General features: G+C 42.7%; 1 protein-coding gene across 8 annotated transcripts in view; it reads left to right on the top strand.

The window, feature by feature from the left end:
• Nucleotides 1-18,814, top strand: part of LOC149465907 (sodium channel protein type 5 subunit alpha-like) — a 518,022-nt gene that overhangs the window by 296,287 nt on the left and 202,921 nt on the right. For all 8 annotated transcript variants that reach the window (XM_089673130.1, XM_089673129.1, XM_089673128.1 and 5 more), the window contains one exon: nt 12,050-12,185. In XM_089673130.1, coding sequence (XP_089529256.1) covers nt 12,050-12,185 — 136 coding nt within the window. The remainder of the gene's footprint in view (nt 1-12,049; nt 12,186-18,814) is intronic.

Genomic DNA, 18,814 nt, shown 5'->3' with positions numbered 1-18,814 from the left:
AGTCTGGGCTCTGGCTGGGCCACTCCAGGACAGTCACACAGTTGGTCCGTAGCCACTCTTTTGTTATGTGGGCTGTGTACTTCGGGTCGTTGTCCTGTTGAAAGATGAACCGTCGCCCCAGTCTAAGGTCCGGAGCGCTCTGGAACAGGTTTTCATCAAGGATGTCTCTGTACATTGCCGCATTCATCTTTCCTTTGATCCTGACTAGTCTCTCAGTTCCTGCTGCTGAAAAACATCCCCACAGCATGATGCTGCCACCACCATGCTTCACTGTAGGGATGGTATTGGCCAGGTGGTGAGCGGTGCCTGGTTCCCTCCAGACATGATGCTTGGCATTCAGGCCAAACAGTTCAATCTTTGTTTCATCAGACCACAGAGTTTTGTTTCTCATGGTCTGAGAGTCCCTCAGGTGCCTTTTGGCAAACTCCAGGTGGGCTGCCATTTGCCTTTTACTGAGTAGTGGCTTCCGTCTGGCCACTCTACAATACAGGTCTGATTGGTAGAATGCTGCAATGATGGTTGTTCTTCTGGAAGGTTCTCCTGTCTCCACAGAGAAATGCTGGAGCTCTTTCAGAGTGACCATTTGAGTGTTTGCTTACCTCCCTGGCTAAAGCCCTTCTCCCTTGATTGCTCATTTTGGCTGGGTGGCCTGCTCTAGGAAGATTTCTGGTGGTTCCAAACTTTTTCCATTTACAGATGATGGAGGCCACTGTGCTCATTGGGACCTTTAATGATGCAGAAATTATTCTGTACCCTTCCCCAGATCTGTGCCTTGATACAATCCTGTCTCAGAGGTCTATAGACAACTCCTTGGACTTCATGTCTTGGTTTGTACTCTGACATGCACTGTTAACTGTGGGACCTTCTATAGACAGGTTTATGCCTTTCCTAATCATGTCCAATTAACTGAATTTCCCAGAGGTGGACTCCAATCAAGTTGTGGAAACAGGATGGTCAGTGGGAACAGGATGCACCAGAGCTCATTTTTTTTTTCAAACCGAACTTCTTTCACGTTGTCATTATGGGGTATTGTTTTAGAGTGTTGAGGAAAAAAAATTAATTTAATCCATTTTGGATTAAGGCTGTAACATAACAAAATGTGGCAAAAGTTATACTTTCTGGATGCACAGTATGTGCAGCACCACTGTGTTAGTTGCCATGCAATAGAGATAGTTCACTTTTTCAAAATGTAAGCCAATGCTTGACTTTTCCATCAGGTAAAGTAAAAATGAAATAGAAAGCCTGGGTGACCAAGATGTAAGATGAGGTGGCATTCAGGCAAAGTATATCTAGTCCAGTCATTAAAATCTCATATATGCTATATTGCCAAAAGTATTGGGACACCCCTCCAAATCATTGGATTCAGGTGTTCCAATCACCTCCATGGCCACAGATGTATAAAATCAAGAACCTAGGCATGAAGACTGCTTCTACAAAGATTTGTGAAAGAACGGGTCACTCTCAGGAGCTCAGTGAATTCAAATGTGGTACCATGATAGGTTGCCACCTGTGCAATAAGTCCATCCATGACATTTCCTTACTTAATATTCCACGGTCAACTGTTAGTGGTATTATAACAAAATGGAAGCAACTGGGAACAGCAGCAACTCAGCCGCAAAGTGGTAGGCCATGTAAAATGACGGAGCGGGGTCAGCGCATGCTGAAGCGCACAATGTGCAGAAGTCACCAACTGTTTGCACAGTCAATAGCTAAAGACCTCCAAACTTCATGTGGCCTTTAGATTAGCACAACTACAGTGCGTAGAGAGTTTCATGGAATTGGTTTTCATGGCCAAGCAGCAGCATCTAAGCCTTATATCACCAAGTGCAATGCAAAGCGTCGGATGCAGTGATGTAAAGCACGCCGCTACTGGACTCTAGAGCAGTGGAAATGTGTTCTCTGCAGTGACGAATCACGCTTCTCTGTCTGACAATCTGATGGACATGTCTGGTTTGGTGGTTGCCAAGAGAACAGTACTTGCCTGACTGCATTATGCCAAGTGTAAGGTTTGGTGGAGGGGGGATTATGGTGTGGGGTTGTTTTTCACGGGTTGGGCTTGGCCCCTTAGTGCCAGTGCAGCATACCAATACATTTTGGACAATTTCATGCTCCCAACTTTGTGGGAACAGTTTGGGGATGGCCCTGTCCTGTTCCAATATGACTGCGCACCAGTGCACAAAGAAAGGTCCATAAAGACATGGATGAGTGAATTTGGGGTGGCCTGCACAGAGTCCTGACATCAACCCGAAAGAACACCTTTGGGATGACTTAGAGCGGAGGCCTTCTCGTCCGACATCAGTGCTTGTCCCCATAGACACACTCTTAAACCTTGTGGACAGCCTTCTCAGAAGAGTTGATGATTTTATAGCTGGAAAGGGTGGGCCAACTCAATATTGAACCCTACGGAATAAGACTGGGATGCCATTAAAGTTCATGTGTGTGTGTGTGTGTGTAAAGGCAGATGCCCCAATACTTTTGGCAATATAGTGTACGTTTTAGCATCTTAATTAGATTTAAAACTTGTTTTCAAGCTTTCATTATCTGGTGATAATTTTCCATTACCTGGTGATTCTGTTTGTTCAAGCACTTTCTGTTCCTTGGTGACAACAGTCTCTCAGTTGCTATCCCTACATTGTCACTCTGTCTCATGCATACTTGACTAGGAGTACAAGTGGCTGTGCTAACAACCATTCGGTAGGTATGGTCCAAGGCTGTCAACCTCAGGATGCCAGTCCAGAGCAATAATGCCCAACTGACACTGGAGCAAAAGCATATAAATAAGAAGTTGCTGAAAAGAGTAGGAGAAGAATTGCATTACTGAGATTCAGAAAAAAATGAAAAACAGTATTTGTTCTTGAAAAAAGGTCATCAAAACAGGGGGAAAATCTCATAAAAAAGAGAAGAAAGGTCATATGACCATGGACTGTTGTTTCTAGAACCTTTCACGGCCATAGCCTTCATGTGTTCAATCTTGGACTCCTACCATTGGCTATAGGTGTATACACGGAATAGCATGTTGTATTTTGTGTTATTTACCAGTCTATGCATTCATTGATATACATTTATATGTTTGACCACATTTAGCCTTAGAGGGTTGCAGCTGCGGGTGGGGTGGCAGAACAGTCTGAGTTGTGCATGGTTAGACCGGGGAATCATGCAGGACCTTTACCTAGTAGACAGCCTTTGGCTCATTCTGAATAGTGGGCACTAGGACTGATCCTGGTTTCTTCCTTGCCATTTAGAGTGGCAATTTGTGGGGCGATGTGGGATTGTATCATCTATCCCCTGTTTGGAGGTGAGGATTCCCATATGCAGGGGCGAGGGGGTTTTTGGTCCCTGGGTGAGGGTGGGGGGGCTTGGGGATTGTTGGAGAGGTAGGGTGCGGACAGGTGGGTGTGTGTGTGGGTGTGGGGGGGGGGGGAGTTGTCTACATCCTTTTGGAGGGAGGGGGCATATGGGCTCTGGTGGGGTGGTCTAGGTCGGTGGTATTTTAGGACATTGACGTTTGGCAATGAGGTGTGTGCTGGTTCCACATACTTGCAATGCATGTTATATATTTTTTATGTAATAAATATTTTTGTAGAGGTAGCTTATTGAGTGTTTATGCCTTGGTTCCTTGGTTACACCCTACCCATATTATTAGGGCGGCACCTCTCGATACATATACATTAGTTGGATGGGTTCCCCAGACCATTTGTGCCCTTTTTTACAGGGGGCAAATCTTCCAGTGAATATACTAGTTCTGGTGACTATCAGAGATTTTCCTCAATTTTCTATTGTGGCTATGAGACAGAAAGGATATGGAAATCTACCAAATGGGACACAGATGGCAAGGAGTTATAATTCCCCCTCACTCTATACAAAATGAAACAAACATTTTTTGTGTGTCTATAGACACACACAATGCAGCTTAACCCTGTCCCCCGCTCCCACATTACTTGATTTGATTGACAACAGCAGAAACCAATGGCTCCCGCTGCTCTCACTGAGTCCAGTAAGGAAGGAGAGAAGGAGTGGTGCTGCTGATCTGGGGCTTAGCTCTGAATCAAGATTAGGTTCATGGAAGTATTGGGAGGTTGACAATCGAAGGTTTTTTACCTTAATGCACAAAATGCATTGAGGTAAAAATACTGCAGCTTTTAACACCACTTTAAAGCCTATTTTTGTTTTAATAAAATAAACAAGATGTCATACTTACCTGCTGTTGTTCAACAATATTGCTCAGAGCACTCTCTCATTTCCCCTTCTGCAGTCCCCAGTCAATGCTGTCCACCCCTCTTCTCCATGTAACACCTCAGCAAGCCATGTGCTGAGTGGGCACCCATGCCACACCCATAGACACACACAGAACAGCTTGGCTACGCCCCCACTCCTTCCTCACTGGATTTGATTGACACAGCAAAAACCAATGGCTCCCGCTGCTCTCACAGTGCTGTACGAGAGAGACAGCAGTGCTGGATTGAGATTGGGCTCTGGTAAGGATTGGGCGGGACTGGGGGGGAGCTGATAATAGAAGGGTTTTTACCTTAATGGAAGCCTTCAGCCTTTACAACCACTTAGAGATCTTCTCTTCTGGATTGCTGAGTAGGCACCTGTGCATTTACACTACCAAATCGGGCTGTGTACATCCACAGACACACCCACAGTGTAACTCAGCCATGCCCCCCACTCCCTCCTCAAAGGATTTGACTGACACTAGTAGGACCCATAGGTTCTCAGGGTCTTCTAGGAGACCAGGAAGTAGAGGCAAAAGACCTGCAGCCGACACAGCGCTGGATCACTTAGAGGACTAAGGTAAGTGTTTGAGAAGGGAGGGGGGGGGGGATGAACAGTTTTTATGGAGTTTTTTACCTTAATGCAGAGAATGCATTAAGGTAAAAAAAAAATATTAGAAATTAGATTTTTTGAGTTACAATTTCAACTTAGACAATTAATAGGGTTGTATATACAGTACATTTATCTCAGCATAGTGTAAAAAAATAACTAATCTATGTTAGTATTGTGTAGACATAGCTACTGTTTATATTTCTGTATATATGACAATTACGTCTGTATATTATTACACTGTTGTCAAACTTTGTACTCCGAAAACCTGCTTTTTATGTTGCAAAAATATTTGTTTTGAACTAGAGATCTAGTCTTCATACATGTTATTTGAAGGCAGTGCTGAACGTTTCGGAGGTAAACAGTCTGTGTTGTCTACGTTCCACGCTAGTAGTCTTTCCAGTTGCTTGCCTAACTGCTTGTCTCCTCCTGTTATCTGATTCCTAGAAATATTTAGCCTGGTATCCCCTGAATTCTATATCACACTTGAAAGCACTCCATACACGTTTGAGTGGGCTGATAAGCTCTGGGATGTTTTGGAATTTTTTTGCAGACACGTTGAGTTCTAGGAATTCTTGTATATTTATTGGTACTAGCATTTACTTAAAATGTGCAGTGTGCAATGTGGGGGAAATATTTCAAGAACTGCGTAGTGCTTTAATACCATAACGATTCAGAAAATTAGGTTCATTCAAATTTTAAAAGGTCCATTTTGATCTTGTGATGTTCTATATGAAAATGTTTTCTTGTTGTTTACAAGTTTAACTGATAAATTTTACATCAGTTCTTAACTACTCTGCTGTTCCATTTGTATCTATGTGCTAACGTAAAAGTTATCTCATATTTCTTTTATTACTATTTAAAGTTGAACTCCAGGCATTATCTGTTTTGCATACTTACAGTGGTCCAGTTTGACACAATATAACTATGTATATCTCATACCTGATGGACTGCTGGGGAAGCTGGAAATCACTGCAGTAGTTGGTGGGTTCTACTCAGGTTATGTGGGAGTGGCTTTCCCTCTGTGCACTAACCACAGGGAGTTACTTGCTTGGCACCGCCACCATTCATAAAATGCCTTGTATTTTTTTTCAGTGAATACAAGGAATTCTCTGATTGAATGTGGTCAAAGGGGAGGGGTAGTGATGTTTCAGTCTTCACTTCATCCTCCACCTCATCCTCCCTGTAGTCAGTATATAGTGGTGTAGCTGTGATCCACAACAAAAATCACAGCTGCCACTCAAGGCTCCATCAGGTCCTCTTGCATGACAAAGTGACAAGGACAGAGCTCGTCCCAGCTAAAAATATCCAGTAGGGAAAGGAAGTCCTTTAAGTCACACATAACAACAAAACCCTGTGAGGAGGTGTGTGACAGTCTCAGGGAAACTCATACAAATGAGCGCAGAGAGGCCACTTCAGGTGGAAACATATGAACAGTTAATCATGAGTTCACCACTGCTGCCTTGTTAATCATTTGCATGATGAAGAGAACTGAAAAAAATAGGCGCTGTGGAAAATGCTCTCAGTCAAGCAACTTAATGAAGGTGCATCTTTATTGGGTGAGACAAAATAGCAAATATAATAAAATTTGACCAGCCTGAAGTGAACAGTGTGACTCCAACGGACGGCCCGTCCACTCTGAAGGGAGCTGAGATCATAGAACGCTCCTGTCGGCTTCAAATCACGTGGTGTCAGCGTACCGGCACCCCGAGTGGTGTCACCATGGCAAGCGAAAGCAGTGTCCGGCGTTGGCTTCAGCTGGGAGCATGTGTAGGGTTACCGAGACGACATGTTTCGCGCAGTTGCGCTTTGTCAAGTCTCTGGTAACCCTGTCCGGCGGCCATTATATAGCAGACCATTAAAGGGAAGGCTGGATGAGTGTAATTAGCAGGGGATGGGGTGTCAATCAGAGCAGACGGCTCATCCTGAAGCAATGCTGAATACAAATTTAAAAGTACAAACTGCAAATTATAGAAAGTGGTGCCAATTAATGGAGTGATATGTATAAGAACACTATTGGAAAACATGATATACTTTTATCTTTAGCAGAATTAATGTACTAATAAAACAAAACAATAAAATAATAAAGGAAATACTTTCATGTGGGAGAACTCTAAGTTAAAAATGACATCGCTGGTACATGTAAGCTATGTCAAAAAATGCGTTTATAGTGAGGTAATTTTGGGTATATGGACAAAGAAGGGGGGGAGGGGAGGAGGGGAAAGCTTGGCATATGAAGATAAAAATGACTGTATAAAAGGTACTACTAAAAAAAAAAAAATATAGTAAAATCAATATGGTATCAAATTAGGGACAGTAGCTCATATGTGCATAATCAAATAAACGCAATAAATGCGTAGTAACATGTGTTCATAATTGAGTAAACACAATATATACATGGTAACAATGAAAGTTAAAAAACAAGTGTTAAAAGAAGACAATAATGTATATAAAAGAAATATCAGTACATAAGCATAAATAATGGTCAAAAAAAAAAAAACCAAGAGGATCCTAGTTCTGGGGACTATAAGTCATACTTGTTAGATAATGCTATGGATTTCAAGATCCTCATTGAGACCATTGGGGGTCATAGAACTTAACTTGTAGATCCAGAATGTCTCTCTTACATAAACGGGCTAGTCTTTCATTGTCAGTAAATGTACCCTTTGTTGGAATATCTTCGATTGCTAAGACCTCAAAAAGACTGAAATTCTTTTGATGGGATTGTAAAAAGTGCCTGGGGACACTATGCTTATCGCAACCATCTCTTATAAGTCTTCTATGCTCCCCTATGCATTTGCATAGCGGGCGTGTGGTTCGGCCTACATATAGGAGCTTACATGGGCATGTGAGGACGTATATGACATGGTCAGTTGCACATGTAATAAACTGACGAATGGTAGCTGTTGCCCTGGGAGTCCAAAACCTGTGATCTGCCATGGGTGATGGACTGACAGGTGAGAAAACCTCTTTTGTTGCATTTATAGATACCAGTTCTGTCGTCAAATGTAGAAAGGGGGACGTTATCTTTGTAGGTGGATGGTGACATTTTGCTTGGGGCTAGAATGTTTTTCAAAGTACGGGCTCTCTTAAAAGTTACTTGTGGGGTGCGTGGGAGAATAGGTGCTAGTCTAGGATCTAATTGTAAAATGTGCCAGTGTTTGCGAATGATGTTGGTAATGTCACGATGTGAAGTGTTGAAACCAGTGATAAACCTCACCGAGTTGGACTGGTTACGGGCCTGAGTATGTATTCGGTCTTTCAATACGATGTGTTTGCTGTATGCATTTTTAATAAGGGAAGGGGGATAGCCTTTCTCAGAAAAACTTTTTTTGAAAGGAGAGAACCTTGTTCTTGGTAATCACATAATTTTGAACAGTTCTTCCTTAGTCTTTGGAATTGGCCACTGGGAATATTATTCCAGGCTGGATGGTGACAACTGGAAAAGTGTAGATATGGGTTCCCACTAGTGGGTTTGGTGTAATTTGTACTACAAATTTCATTATCTGTGGCTGATAAAACCAAGTCTAAAAAGATTATATCTTGGGAGTTAAAAACATGAGTAAAAAAGTCCAAGGTAGTTTGAATTGCAATATGCGACAAAAGATAAAAATTCATTCAAATCACCATCCCAGATTAATAAAATGTCGTCAATATAGCGCCCAAAAAAAACGATATATGGCAAAAGGGTTGTTTACTTGTATATATTGTTTCTCCCAAAAGCACATTGGGAGATTGGCATAACAAGGGGTAAAATTCGCTCCCATTGCAGTCCCTTTTGTTTTCAAGTAAAATTGGTCAAGGAATGTAAAATAATTATGGGTAAGGCAAAATTCTGTACATTCAATAATAAATTTGGCTTGGGTGGAGTTAATTGAACTTTCAGAGGATAGGAAGTATTGAAGGGCCTGTAGGCCTATGTGGTGGGGGATTGATGTGTATAAGGAAGTTACATCAAGTGACGCCCAATGATACCCATGTTTCCACTGGTAATGGCTAAGGATTTCTATCACATGACTGGAGTCTCTGATGTAGGATGGCAATTGTACAATTAGTGGTTGGAGGAAGTAGTCAATGTACTTGGAGAGGCCATTAGTATTTGTGCTTGCAATTATAGGGCGACTGGGAGGATGTGTAGTAGATTTGTGTATTTTTGGCAAATTATAAAAATATGGAGTACTACAAATGGGGGGGAAGGAGGAAAGACTATTCAGCATTGCTTCAGAACTAGCAGTCCGCTCTGATTGACACCCTATCCCCTGCTAATTACACTCAGCCAGCCTTCCCTTTAATGGTCCTCTATATAATGGCCACCGGCCAGGGTTACCAGAGACTTGACAAAGCGCAACTGCTTCAAGCATGTCGTCTCGGTAACCCTACACATGTTCCCAGCTGAAGCCAAGGCCGGACACTGCCTTCGCTTGCCATGGTGACACCACCAGGGACGCTGGGACTCTGACACCACGTGATTTGAAGCCGACAGGAGCGTTCTCCGATCGCAGCTCCCTTCAGAGCAGACAGGCCATCTATTGGAGTCACACTGTTCACTTCAGGCTGGTCAAATTTTATTATATTTGCTACTTTGTCTCACCCAATAAAGATGCACCTTCATTATGTTGCTTGACTGACAGCATTTTGACAGCGCCTATTTTTTTCAGTATGACAGTCTCAGCCACTCCTCAAATACATTTCACTCAGCCCCTGGAGCTTAACCCCGAGGCAGTTTGAAACTCGTTGGAGTGCATAGCCTGGTTGGAGCCTGGGCTGATGTTGTCATACACCTCCTCACAGGGTTTTGCTGTGATGTGCAACTTTTAGGACTTGCTTTCCCTAGTGGTGTAGCTGCCCACATAAAATCTGAGAAGGACCTGGAAGATCTCAGCTATCACTGTAGGAGTGCCAACTACTACAGTGATTTTGGAATCCTCAGCAGTCCATCAGCTATGGGATATGCATAGATACATTGTTCCAAGTTGGACCAATGAAACTATGCAATACAAATAACTCTAGGAGTTCAGCACTAAAGTATATCTAAAGCCAAAACTTTTTTCTAGTTTTAGAGTAGGGAATGGTAAGAACCCCTGCTTTTTTTGCCATATTTGGTCCATTTGGGAGATTTGCCCTTACCATCTCATAGGCACAGCAGTAAATGAAAGGAAATCTATCTAAAGTGAGTCAAATCCTGTTAGACAGATGTCACCACAAAAGGTGTCCCAAATGTAAGAATTTTTCTCACCTCCTGTTTCAATGACAGCACAGAATGTTGTATTTTCCTTGATGTCAGTCTCTGTAACAGTGAATACTTTGACAGAGTAAAGCTTCCCAGTAGGGGACATATACATCAATTGAAAATATGTTTGTTAAAGTGGAGCTCCACCCAAAAGGGAACGTTCCACTTTAATGACTGGTCCCTCGTTCCCCATTAAGGAGTGGCACCTTTGGGGAGCGGGTACCTGAAACTGACAGGTACCCGCTCCCACTTCTGCTGCGATCACCTAGGCGATCGGAAGCGGAAGTTGTTCTCCCTCCCTCCCCGTAGTCTTTTGGGACATGTGACAGGTCCCAGAAGACTACGGGACCATTCAGAAAGCACAGCGCTATTCGCGCATGTGCAGTGGGCACCTGGCTGTGAATCTGGGTGCCCACACTGAAGATGCTGGCATCGGGAACACCAGATGGCCGGTGAAACAGGCTGCAGAGACTACACCATGGCATCGGGGGACAGGTGAGTGGCTGTTTTTTAAAGTCAGCAGCTATAGTTTTTGTAGCTGCTGACTTTTATTTTTTTACAGAGTGACTGGAACTCTGCTTTAGCTTTTTCCCACTCTATCCAAAACAAAAAAAAAGAATTGGGTTTTAGATAAAAAAAACAGCATAAAAAAACTCCTGTCCACTGTACAATGTGCATGGGTGCTTTGTGCTTCTGATGGTTAACAGAAAAATGTTCACCATTGTCAACTGCACCTTGGCAGTGGAAACTTTTTGATCTGGTCACAAAGTAAGAGATTGGCCCGTTTTATGTTGTCTAGCAGTATTCCAGAATTCTACAGCTTAAATTTCACTCTGGTGTTAAAAATTGATTCTTAGTCTTAGTCTTGTAGGGAGTAAGCAAACTGATCAGGTCAGGCTATTTTGCACCGGTGTACTGGTCCTTGGGGAATTTGCAGAATCTGAGTTTAAGGTCAAGGCTTGCTGTCTACTGATCAGTCTACATACCTACCATCATCTCAGTTCATGACCTTTGAGAAATGACAGAAAGGAAAAAGTCAAAGATGCAAGCCATAGGAATACATAAGTTTTACACACAGAATTTATATGCTGACTCTCTGTAATACAGTGGGCATAATGACATGTTAGAGAGCCTTGTAGCCTTGCCCTTACTGTTTTTGAATTGGGAGGTGTCCTTTGAAGTGGTTTAGGTTTTAGGAAACCTGTAGCCAGGCTATGGACATTAAAATATTGACTTACTCTTAACAAGCAGTACATGATCTTTACAACAAACCCTCTATGACCTCTGTAGCTGCATATATTGCAATCTGTCTTCAAGTTCTTAGTAGATGCACTAAATTCATTCTCTCAGGAGCTGAGCTCCCCCTGCTCCCCCTTCTAGCAGTGACTTAGCAGCCATCTAACCTTTTAATCCCTAATGTAAACACAGAGCACAAAGTTGGATAAGGGAACAAGGAGAGCTGAGTTGAATGTCAATGGCTCCCGCAGCTGTCAATCTGCCCGGGGAGGAGGGAGACAGCGGCGGGAGGCCGCTGCTCTTGTGCACATTGCAGGGTCAGATCAGGCTCAGGTAAGTATGGGGGGATCCTGCAGCACAGAAGGTTTTTCATCTTAAAGCATAGAATGCATTAAGGTGAAAAACCTTAAAGCTCTAAGGTTATATGAATAAGAATATGAATAGAAGAAAGTATTTTCTTGTGCAAGTTGCCAAAGTTCAAAACCAGGAGTATTTCCATGGACAAAATTTTCACGAGGCACAACAAAAGTGGCAGAGGCCAAAGTTAAAAATCCAGTTTCCATAAAAAAATTTAGTTGGAGATGTGGTCATTTGAGTTAGAAATATTGCTTAGTGAATCTCTTGCCATCACTGAATTTGTAGTCTTTAAAATCTGATCAAAACTAACAATAGGAAAAAAAGTGCAAATAGCTAATAAATATTAATGTTTAGTTGAATTTTCAGACTAGTGAATGTTTAATACACTATTTTGCTTAATAGATATCTCCGTCAGACCTTGAAATAAGTAAGATGCAGCTGCTTATGCCGCACCGGCTGTCAGTGGAGTACCCAGACCAGCCGTTTCAGAGGCCACGGGCAGTGAGCGCCGTCAGTATCCTAACCAATGCCATGGAAGGTAAATATCTTGTAATAATATTTTCTTGATTGCATGACACTGATTTATTTTTGTATCTATGGTTTTGCTGTTTGTTATAATATTAGGTTATTATAAAACTATTTTTATTCTTGATAAATAAAAAAGAGAAGCTGGAATAAAATCAGCTAGGGAATTCAGCATAAACAATATGATGGTATATCAGTGGATTGATGATTGACAGGGCCAAGTTACAGTTTCTATTGTTACTCCTGGAGGTGGTCTGTGTGGTCCTGGGACAATAGTGCAGTGCTTTCTTGGGACTCCAGTAATCCCTGTTCATGCATAAAATAATGATCTGGTATCATGTGTGGGTAGAAAAACTGGAGCAATGGCTCATAACAGCATAGTAGAAGCTTCATATACTCATTGGCACTTTCAGTTGCCTTTATTGTTGTATTTTTATTTTCAAAAAGTACTAGAAAAAGAACTTTAAAATAAATGGTTCCCACAGATTGAAGACTAGTCACGCATATGCATCTGTCTACGAACGAGGCAATCTGGGTCCTATCTAATTTATCAGTCTCCCGTCACTACAGTTTTATTTAGTAGACACCACTTTAGGCAGTGAAGGCTTGGAAGTTTTAATACCACAAGCATTCCTGTCACTAATAAAAATGTAGTATTATCGTGGTGCAGCACTGAAGCTTTACATGTTTCAGGGATATTCAACCTGCATTATTTCTGGTGACCAGTGTGCTGGAATGTGAAAGGGACTGGAGATCCTACATTTTCTGTTATCACCAGCACAAAAATAGAGGTGACATCTCCCAATAGAAACACGTGTTCGAATGACAGTTGCTCACAGGTTAACTCCCGGTGTGAAAAATAAGTAAAAAAAAGCAAATAAAAAAAAATAACATAGTGTATACAGTTGTGGCACAAGTCATAATGTAATGTTATTAAAATTGACCTTTCCGTTTCGATCTGCAGTGCTGTACTTTTCTGTAAAATGCAAAGTGATATGGCAGCCTGGAGGTGTTCTGTATACAGATGGTGTACAGAATGCCCCCAGACATATAATTTCCTGCTTGTGTGATTGGCTCATTTTCCCAGATGTCTGCACTAAGATACAAGTCAGATTTGGGACATCCCCTGAAACGTAAAACATATTTTTTTGGTGAGATACTGACAAAGGGAAATTACATCTAAAGGAATGCAAACCCTGCAACTTTCTTCACTAGAGCCTTGCAGTTGCAGCAGCTGATAGATAATTATGAAATCCCTCCCATACAGATTCACTTAGCACATGGACACAGACAAACAGCTATTTCTTCAGAATAACAAAAGGTAGGAATCTGCAACAGAGTTTGTTAAAATCCTTGCAATGTACATAGATCACCCAGAGGAGAATGTTTTTTTCAACAAAAGTGGAGTTACTCTTTAGGAAGAGTTTTTCTTTGCTCTGGGAGGTTTATTCTCACTTCCTAGGAAGCAAAGGAAGATTTGCCCAATGGGACACAGCGAGCGGAAAAAAAATTGCCTTGATTTTAGCCATTTGTCCAAAACAAAAATAAAAGGATTTGGCTTTTGCATACACTTTAAAGCTGAACTCTGGGAAATGTAAAGAAATTACCCTTGCAGTGGGGTCCCCTCACACTGAAAGGGTTAAATGCTTGTTTTGCCTAGGGTAACAGAGCAGTTTTTCCTACCTTACTCCTCTCTCTGACAAGCTCCTCCCTTGTACGGTTGCCTTGAACCCTCTTCTCTTTGGTGCTCTGTCTGATGGTTGCATTCTGATGCATCATGTACAATGCAGAACCAGCAGGCCTGCACTATAAGTGGAGATGCCAACGGCTTGCCCACCACTCGGCGGGTCAGAGGGAAGAGGATTGGGCTGGCTGCCAGGGGGAGTGAGTGATAATGCAAGTAAAAGTGCTTTTTAAAAGGGAAGTTGAGTTTTTTTGGGTGTTTTTTTTTTTTTTTTTAGAAATCATACTTAGGTGGATGCAGCATTGGTCCAATGCTATATCTGTCCCCTGCCGACTTCCTAATCGCTCCGTTCTTAGTGCTCCATTAGCAGAGAGCTGTTGACAGTCACTCACTGGAGCGCTGGGCTGTGCAGGGGGAGGAAGCGGCTGGCTCAGGCTTTCACAGGCTCTCAGCAGATCCCTGAATGGCTGAGCTAGGTGCTGGTCCAGGGATCTGGGTGGGTTGTGACTTTAAAGTCGGGATCTTTCCCCAGCCTGGACTGGCTTGGAGTGATGTCAGCTGTCAGCGAACTTAAGCCAGCTGTCAGCTGAAAATGGGCCACAGGAGTGCAGAACGAACTGCACTCCTGTGATCCACGCTTTGGATGTACTTCTCCTTTAGTGTCTCCCTTGACAAAAATGAGCATTTAACCCTTGCAATGTGGGGGAACCCCACTCCAAGAGTGGTGTTTTCTTTCCAAAACATTTTTATTAAAGATGTTAAGCTTGCACTTGTAGTTCAAGACAATAGCAATAGAGAGCAAATCACAGAGCGGTTCCCCTTAAAAACATTTTTTAATTTCTCTTGAGTTCTGCTATAGGCCCCTTTCACACAAGGCGGACTCTGATTTGATCATCAGGGGATCTTCCCGCGGATCCTGTTAATCAGATCAGAATGAGCGGATGACAGCTGTCCATGTCCGATTAGTGGATGCGTGTCTGCTCCATGGGTATCCGGGTGTTAACAGACTCCACCTGTTTATAACCGACTGCCATCCAATCAGCCTAGACCAGTGGTCGGCAAGCCGCGGCTCGCGAGCCACATGCGGCTCTTTACACGCTTTAATGCGGCTCTTGTGTGCCGGGCGCCCGCTCCCCTCCCTCCTCTCGGGCGGCAGGGACTCTGCAGCGTGATCCAAAAAAAAAACAGCCAGGGCAGCGCGCTCAAATGCAATGATTGGCCAGTCTCGCTGCCACTCACATCCTGATAGCCAGTGATTGGCTGTCAGGATGTGTGTAGGCGGGGCAGCGTGACGAACATGAGAGGAACTAGGCTCCTCTCACAGTCCGCCCTGAAGACCGGAACGGCGCGGGAACACGGCGAGAGGAACGCGCGGAGCAAAGGTAAGTGAATTGACACAGGGGGGACTTGGCTTACTACTTGCTACTTACTTACTACTACTATATGAGGGATGAATTAATATGGGGGATGAATTACTATAGGGGGGATGAATTACTATATGAGGGATGAATTAATATGGGGGATGAATTACTATAGGGGGGATGAATTACTATAGGGGGGATGAATTACTATAGGGGGGATGAATTACTATATGGGGGATGAATTACTATGGGGGATGAATTACTATAGGGGGGATGAATTACTATATGGGGGATGAATTACTATAGGGGGGATGAATTACTATAGGGGGGATGAATTACTATGGGGGATGAATTACTATAAGGGGGATGAATTACTATGGGGGATGAATTACTATATGGGGGATTAATTACTATATGGGGGATGAATTACTATGGGGGATGAATTACTATATGGGGGATGAATTACTATGGGGGATGAATTACTATATGGGGGATGAATTACTATGGGGGATGAATTACTATATGGGGGATGAATTACTATGGGGGATGAATTACTATATGGGGGATGAATTACTATGGGGGATGAATTACTATGGAGGATGAATTACTATATGGGGGATTAATTACTATATGGGGGATGAATTACTATATGGGGGATGAATTACTATATGGGGGATGAATTACTATGGGGGATGAATTACTATAAAAACTTATTGAAACTAAAAACAGTGTACCATCCTATGTATTTTCAGTTTTAAAAATGTGGCTCTCAAAATAAATTTCAATCGTGGTTTTGGCAAGATTTGGCTCAGTTGAAAAAAAAGGTTGCCCACCCCTGGCCTAGACAGATGGGGGTGCATCCCCTTCCGTTTTTTAAAAAATTTTTAGAGGACCGGATCATGCTGGAGGTTGGCAAGTGTAAACAGACACAAATCCCTTTACACCTACTGGTCCATAGGGATAAATGGAGGGTCCAATCGGGTCTGAAAAACTGAAAGCAGACCTGATCAGACCCTTCGTGTGAAAGGGGCCATAAATCCACTTAGTTTACAGATTTGCAGACAAAAAGCTCCTGACATGTGGGTGAGTATGGCTGCTTCTTCAGCCATGTGCCATACAGCTTCTCTTTTTTAAACTTTCAAGGCAAATTTGAATATTGTGGTTGTGACAAATTTCCTAATACTTGCACTTTCATACGTCAGATCTTTTCTACTTGAAAGAAAGGAAAGAGGCTACAATGGGTATGTTTGGGAATAACTCTGTTGTATTGCAAACAGACAAGCAAAAGGGATTTCTAGATAACCAAAAAAGGGTAGATCTCTGCACTACAGCAATGAAAAATAAAGACAAAAAAATGAAAAGGTACTCTAAAAAATTAGAAATGATAGTGAAACTATAGGTAAAACATTTTTTTTTTCATTTTGGATAGAGCAAGGGATTGTTAGAACCTCTGTCAAATTTTTTTTTCACCATCTGTGTCCCATTTGGGAGATTTCCCTTCACTTCCTGTCCCATAGCCAAGCAGAAAGTCAGAGGAAATCCCTGCAAATTGGAGGATTCCTTTGGGGATCCCCAGGTAATCAGAACTAGTGTACCCATTGGAAAATTTCCCCTCTATTACTTTTCTGGGGACAACCCAAAATTTGGGATTATCTTTGCTTTCACTTTCAATGATAATGCTAAACCGGACAAATAGAGAAGGTAAATTTCACTAATGGGGGGAACAGACAGCAATAACAAGTGTTCTAATCCATTTAAACATAAAAAAAGTTATGCCTTTAGTTATACTTTAAAGGGATTCTAAAGGCTTTTTTTTTTAATAACAAACATGTCTATACTTACCTGCTGTGGCAGTGGTAGCCAGGATCCTCCTCGTCTCGGGTCCCTTGCCGGCGCGTCTGGCCCCTTCCTCCTGTCGGGTACCCCCACTGCAAGCAGCTTGCTATGAGAGCACCAGCTGCTCTGTGTATCCATTCACACTTGGAGCCATGGCTCGGCCCAGCCCCCTCTCTTCTCATTGGCTCACTGGCTGTGATTGACAGCAGTGGGAGCCAGTGGCTCTTTCTTCTGTCTTAGCCAATGAGTAGTGGGCATCCTGGGCTAGCTAGACTCCAGTGCACATCGCTGGAATGAGAGGGAGCTTAGGTGAGTATTAGGGGGGGCTGCTTCACAGAGATGGTTTTTTTACCTTCATGCATAGAATGCATGAAAGTAAAAGACCTTGAGCCTTTAGAACCACTTTAAGCTTTAGGCTGTATACTAAATATGCATCCAACGGCTTAATTTCTAACTTTAAACAGAATGTACCTTTCACGGTAAATTTGTCACTCTTGTCATACAGGTGCTTTTTAAATAGCAACATTTAAATTGCCATGGTCAACGTAATGCTTTGTATTGTGCAAATAAAGAACATTACTACCTAGCAAACGGGCAGGAACATAATATATTATTTTATACTGGGATACACAAAATTACACACACGAACCAAAAGAATGAAAAGTTGCCATCTGCTAAGCAGTGCTAAATGGTGACATCATCTTTTCTTTCTTTTGGCTTTATTTTTTTATTTTTTATTTTTTTTCCAAAAAGAAAGCCTTTATTAATAAAAAACGTAATGGTACAAAAGACATGTACGGGGTGCCTAAGCAAAACAGCGGGCACAACCTACAGCGACACAGCAATAACTCAAACAAGAAAACACAGACAATGCAATGATACAAAACACGACTACAATAAGGTTATGCTTGCAACAAACCGGAGCCAATATAGTATAGTATGGGGTGTAATTGCATCATATCTCCTGCGCTCGTGCTTCACCATGCAGGGCTGTAGCGATAGGGAGGATGGTTATGGCACCTGAACGTAGGATTCGGCCAAAAGCTCGTGGCAATGGGAAGAATTACAAAACCGGCTTACGTTGTGATAGGGGCCGTTGATGGAGAGTGAAAGAATGGCATGTCTAGTGTTCCAGGTAGTATATCAAAGCGAGAGGCGAGAAAACAAGAGAAAGGAGAAAAGAGAAAAAGGGAGGTAGAAAGAAAAAAGATAGAAGCAGAGAGGGGGGAGGGGGGTGGAGAGAAAAGAGAAAAAAAATAAATAAATAATAGGGGGGGGGGCATATTGGGTGAGTAATGACAGCAATATCTGGGGTTAATCATGTATGGAGATAGGAGTTAAGCTAACGCCAGAGACGCTTGGGAAGGGATACATCGTCGGGGAGAGTCTCAGTGCCTACCACAAAAACTACTGTAAAGAAGTAACATCAGCAGGAAAGCCGGACCAAGTCAGACCTGATGGTCCATAAGAGACTTGTATGTAGGAGTAGTTGTGAAGTAGATCCAGCAGGCCCAAATGTGGGAAAATGTAGTGGGAGTGTCAAGGGCCGTCGCAATTAGTTCCTCCATGTCTGCCATTTTACCCACACGGACAAGCCAATCACGAACAGAGGGGGGGGCGAGAAGAGCCCCAAAGGGTGGGAAGGCAGAGTCTGGCTGCGTTGACCATATGCATGGCCAAAGATCTATGATGTCCCCCCGGAAGGGAGGAGTGGTGGAGAAGAAACTGGGCCGGAGACAGAGCCAGAGGCACGGTCGTCAC

Source organism: Staurois parvus, unplaced genomic scaffold, assembly GCF_062004578.1.
Source record: "Staurois parvus isolate SC_StPar_1 unplaced genomic scaffold, SC_StPar_1.0 ptg000136l, whole genome shotgun sequence".
Taxonomy (NCBI): Eukaryota; Metazoa; Chordata; class Amphibia; order Anura; family Ranidae; genus Staurois; species Staurois parvus.
The sequence above is the reverse complement of the archived record's forward strand: the minus strand, read 5'-3'. Positions and strand labels throughout refer to the sequence as shown.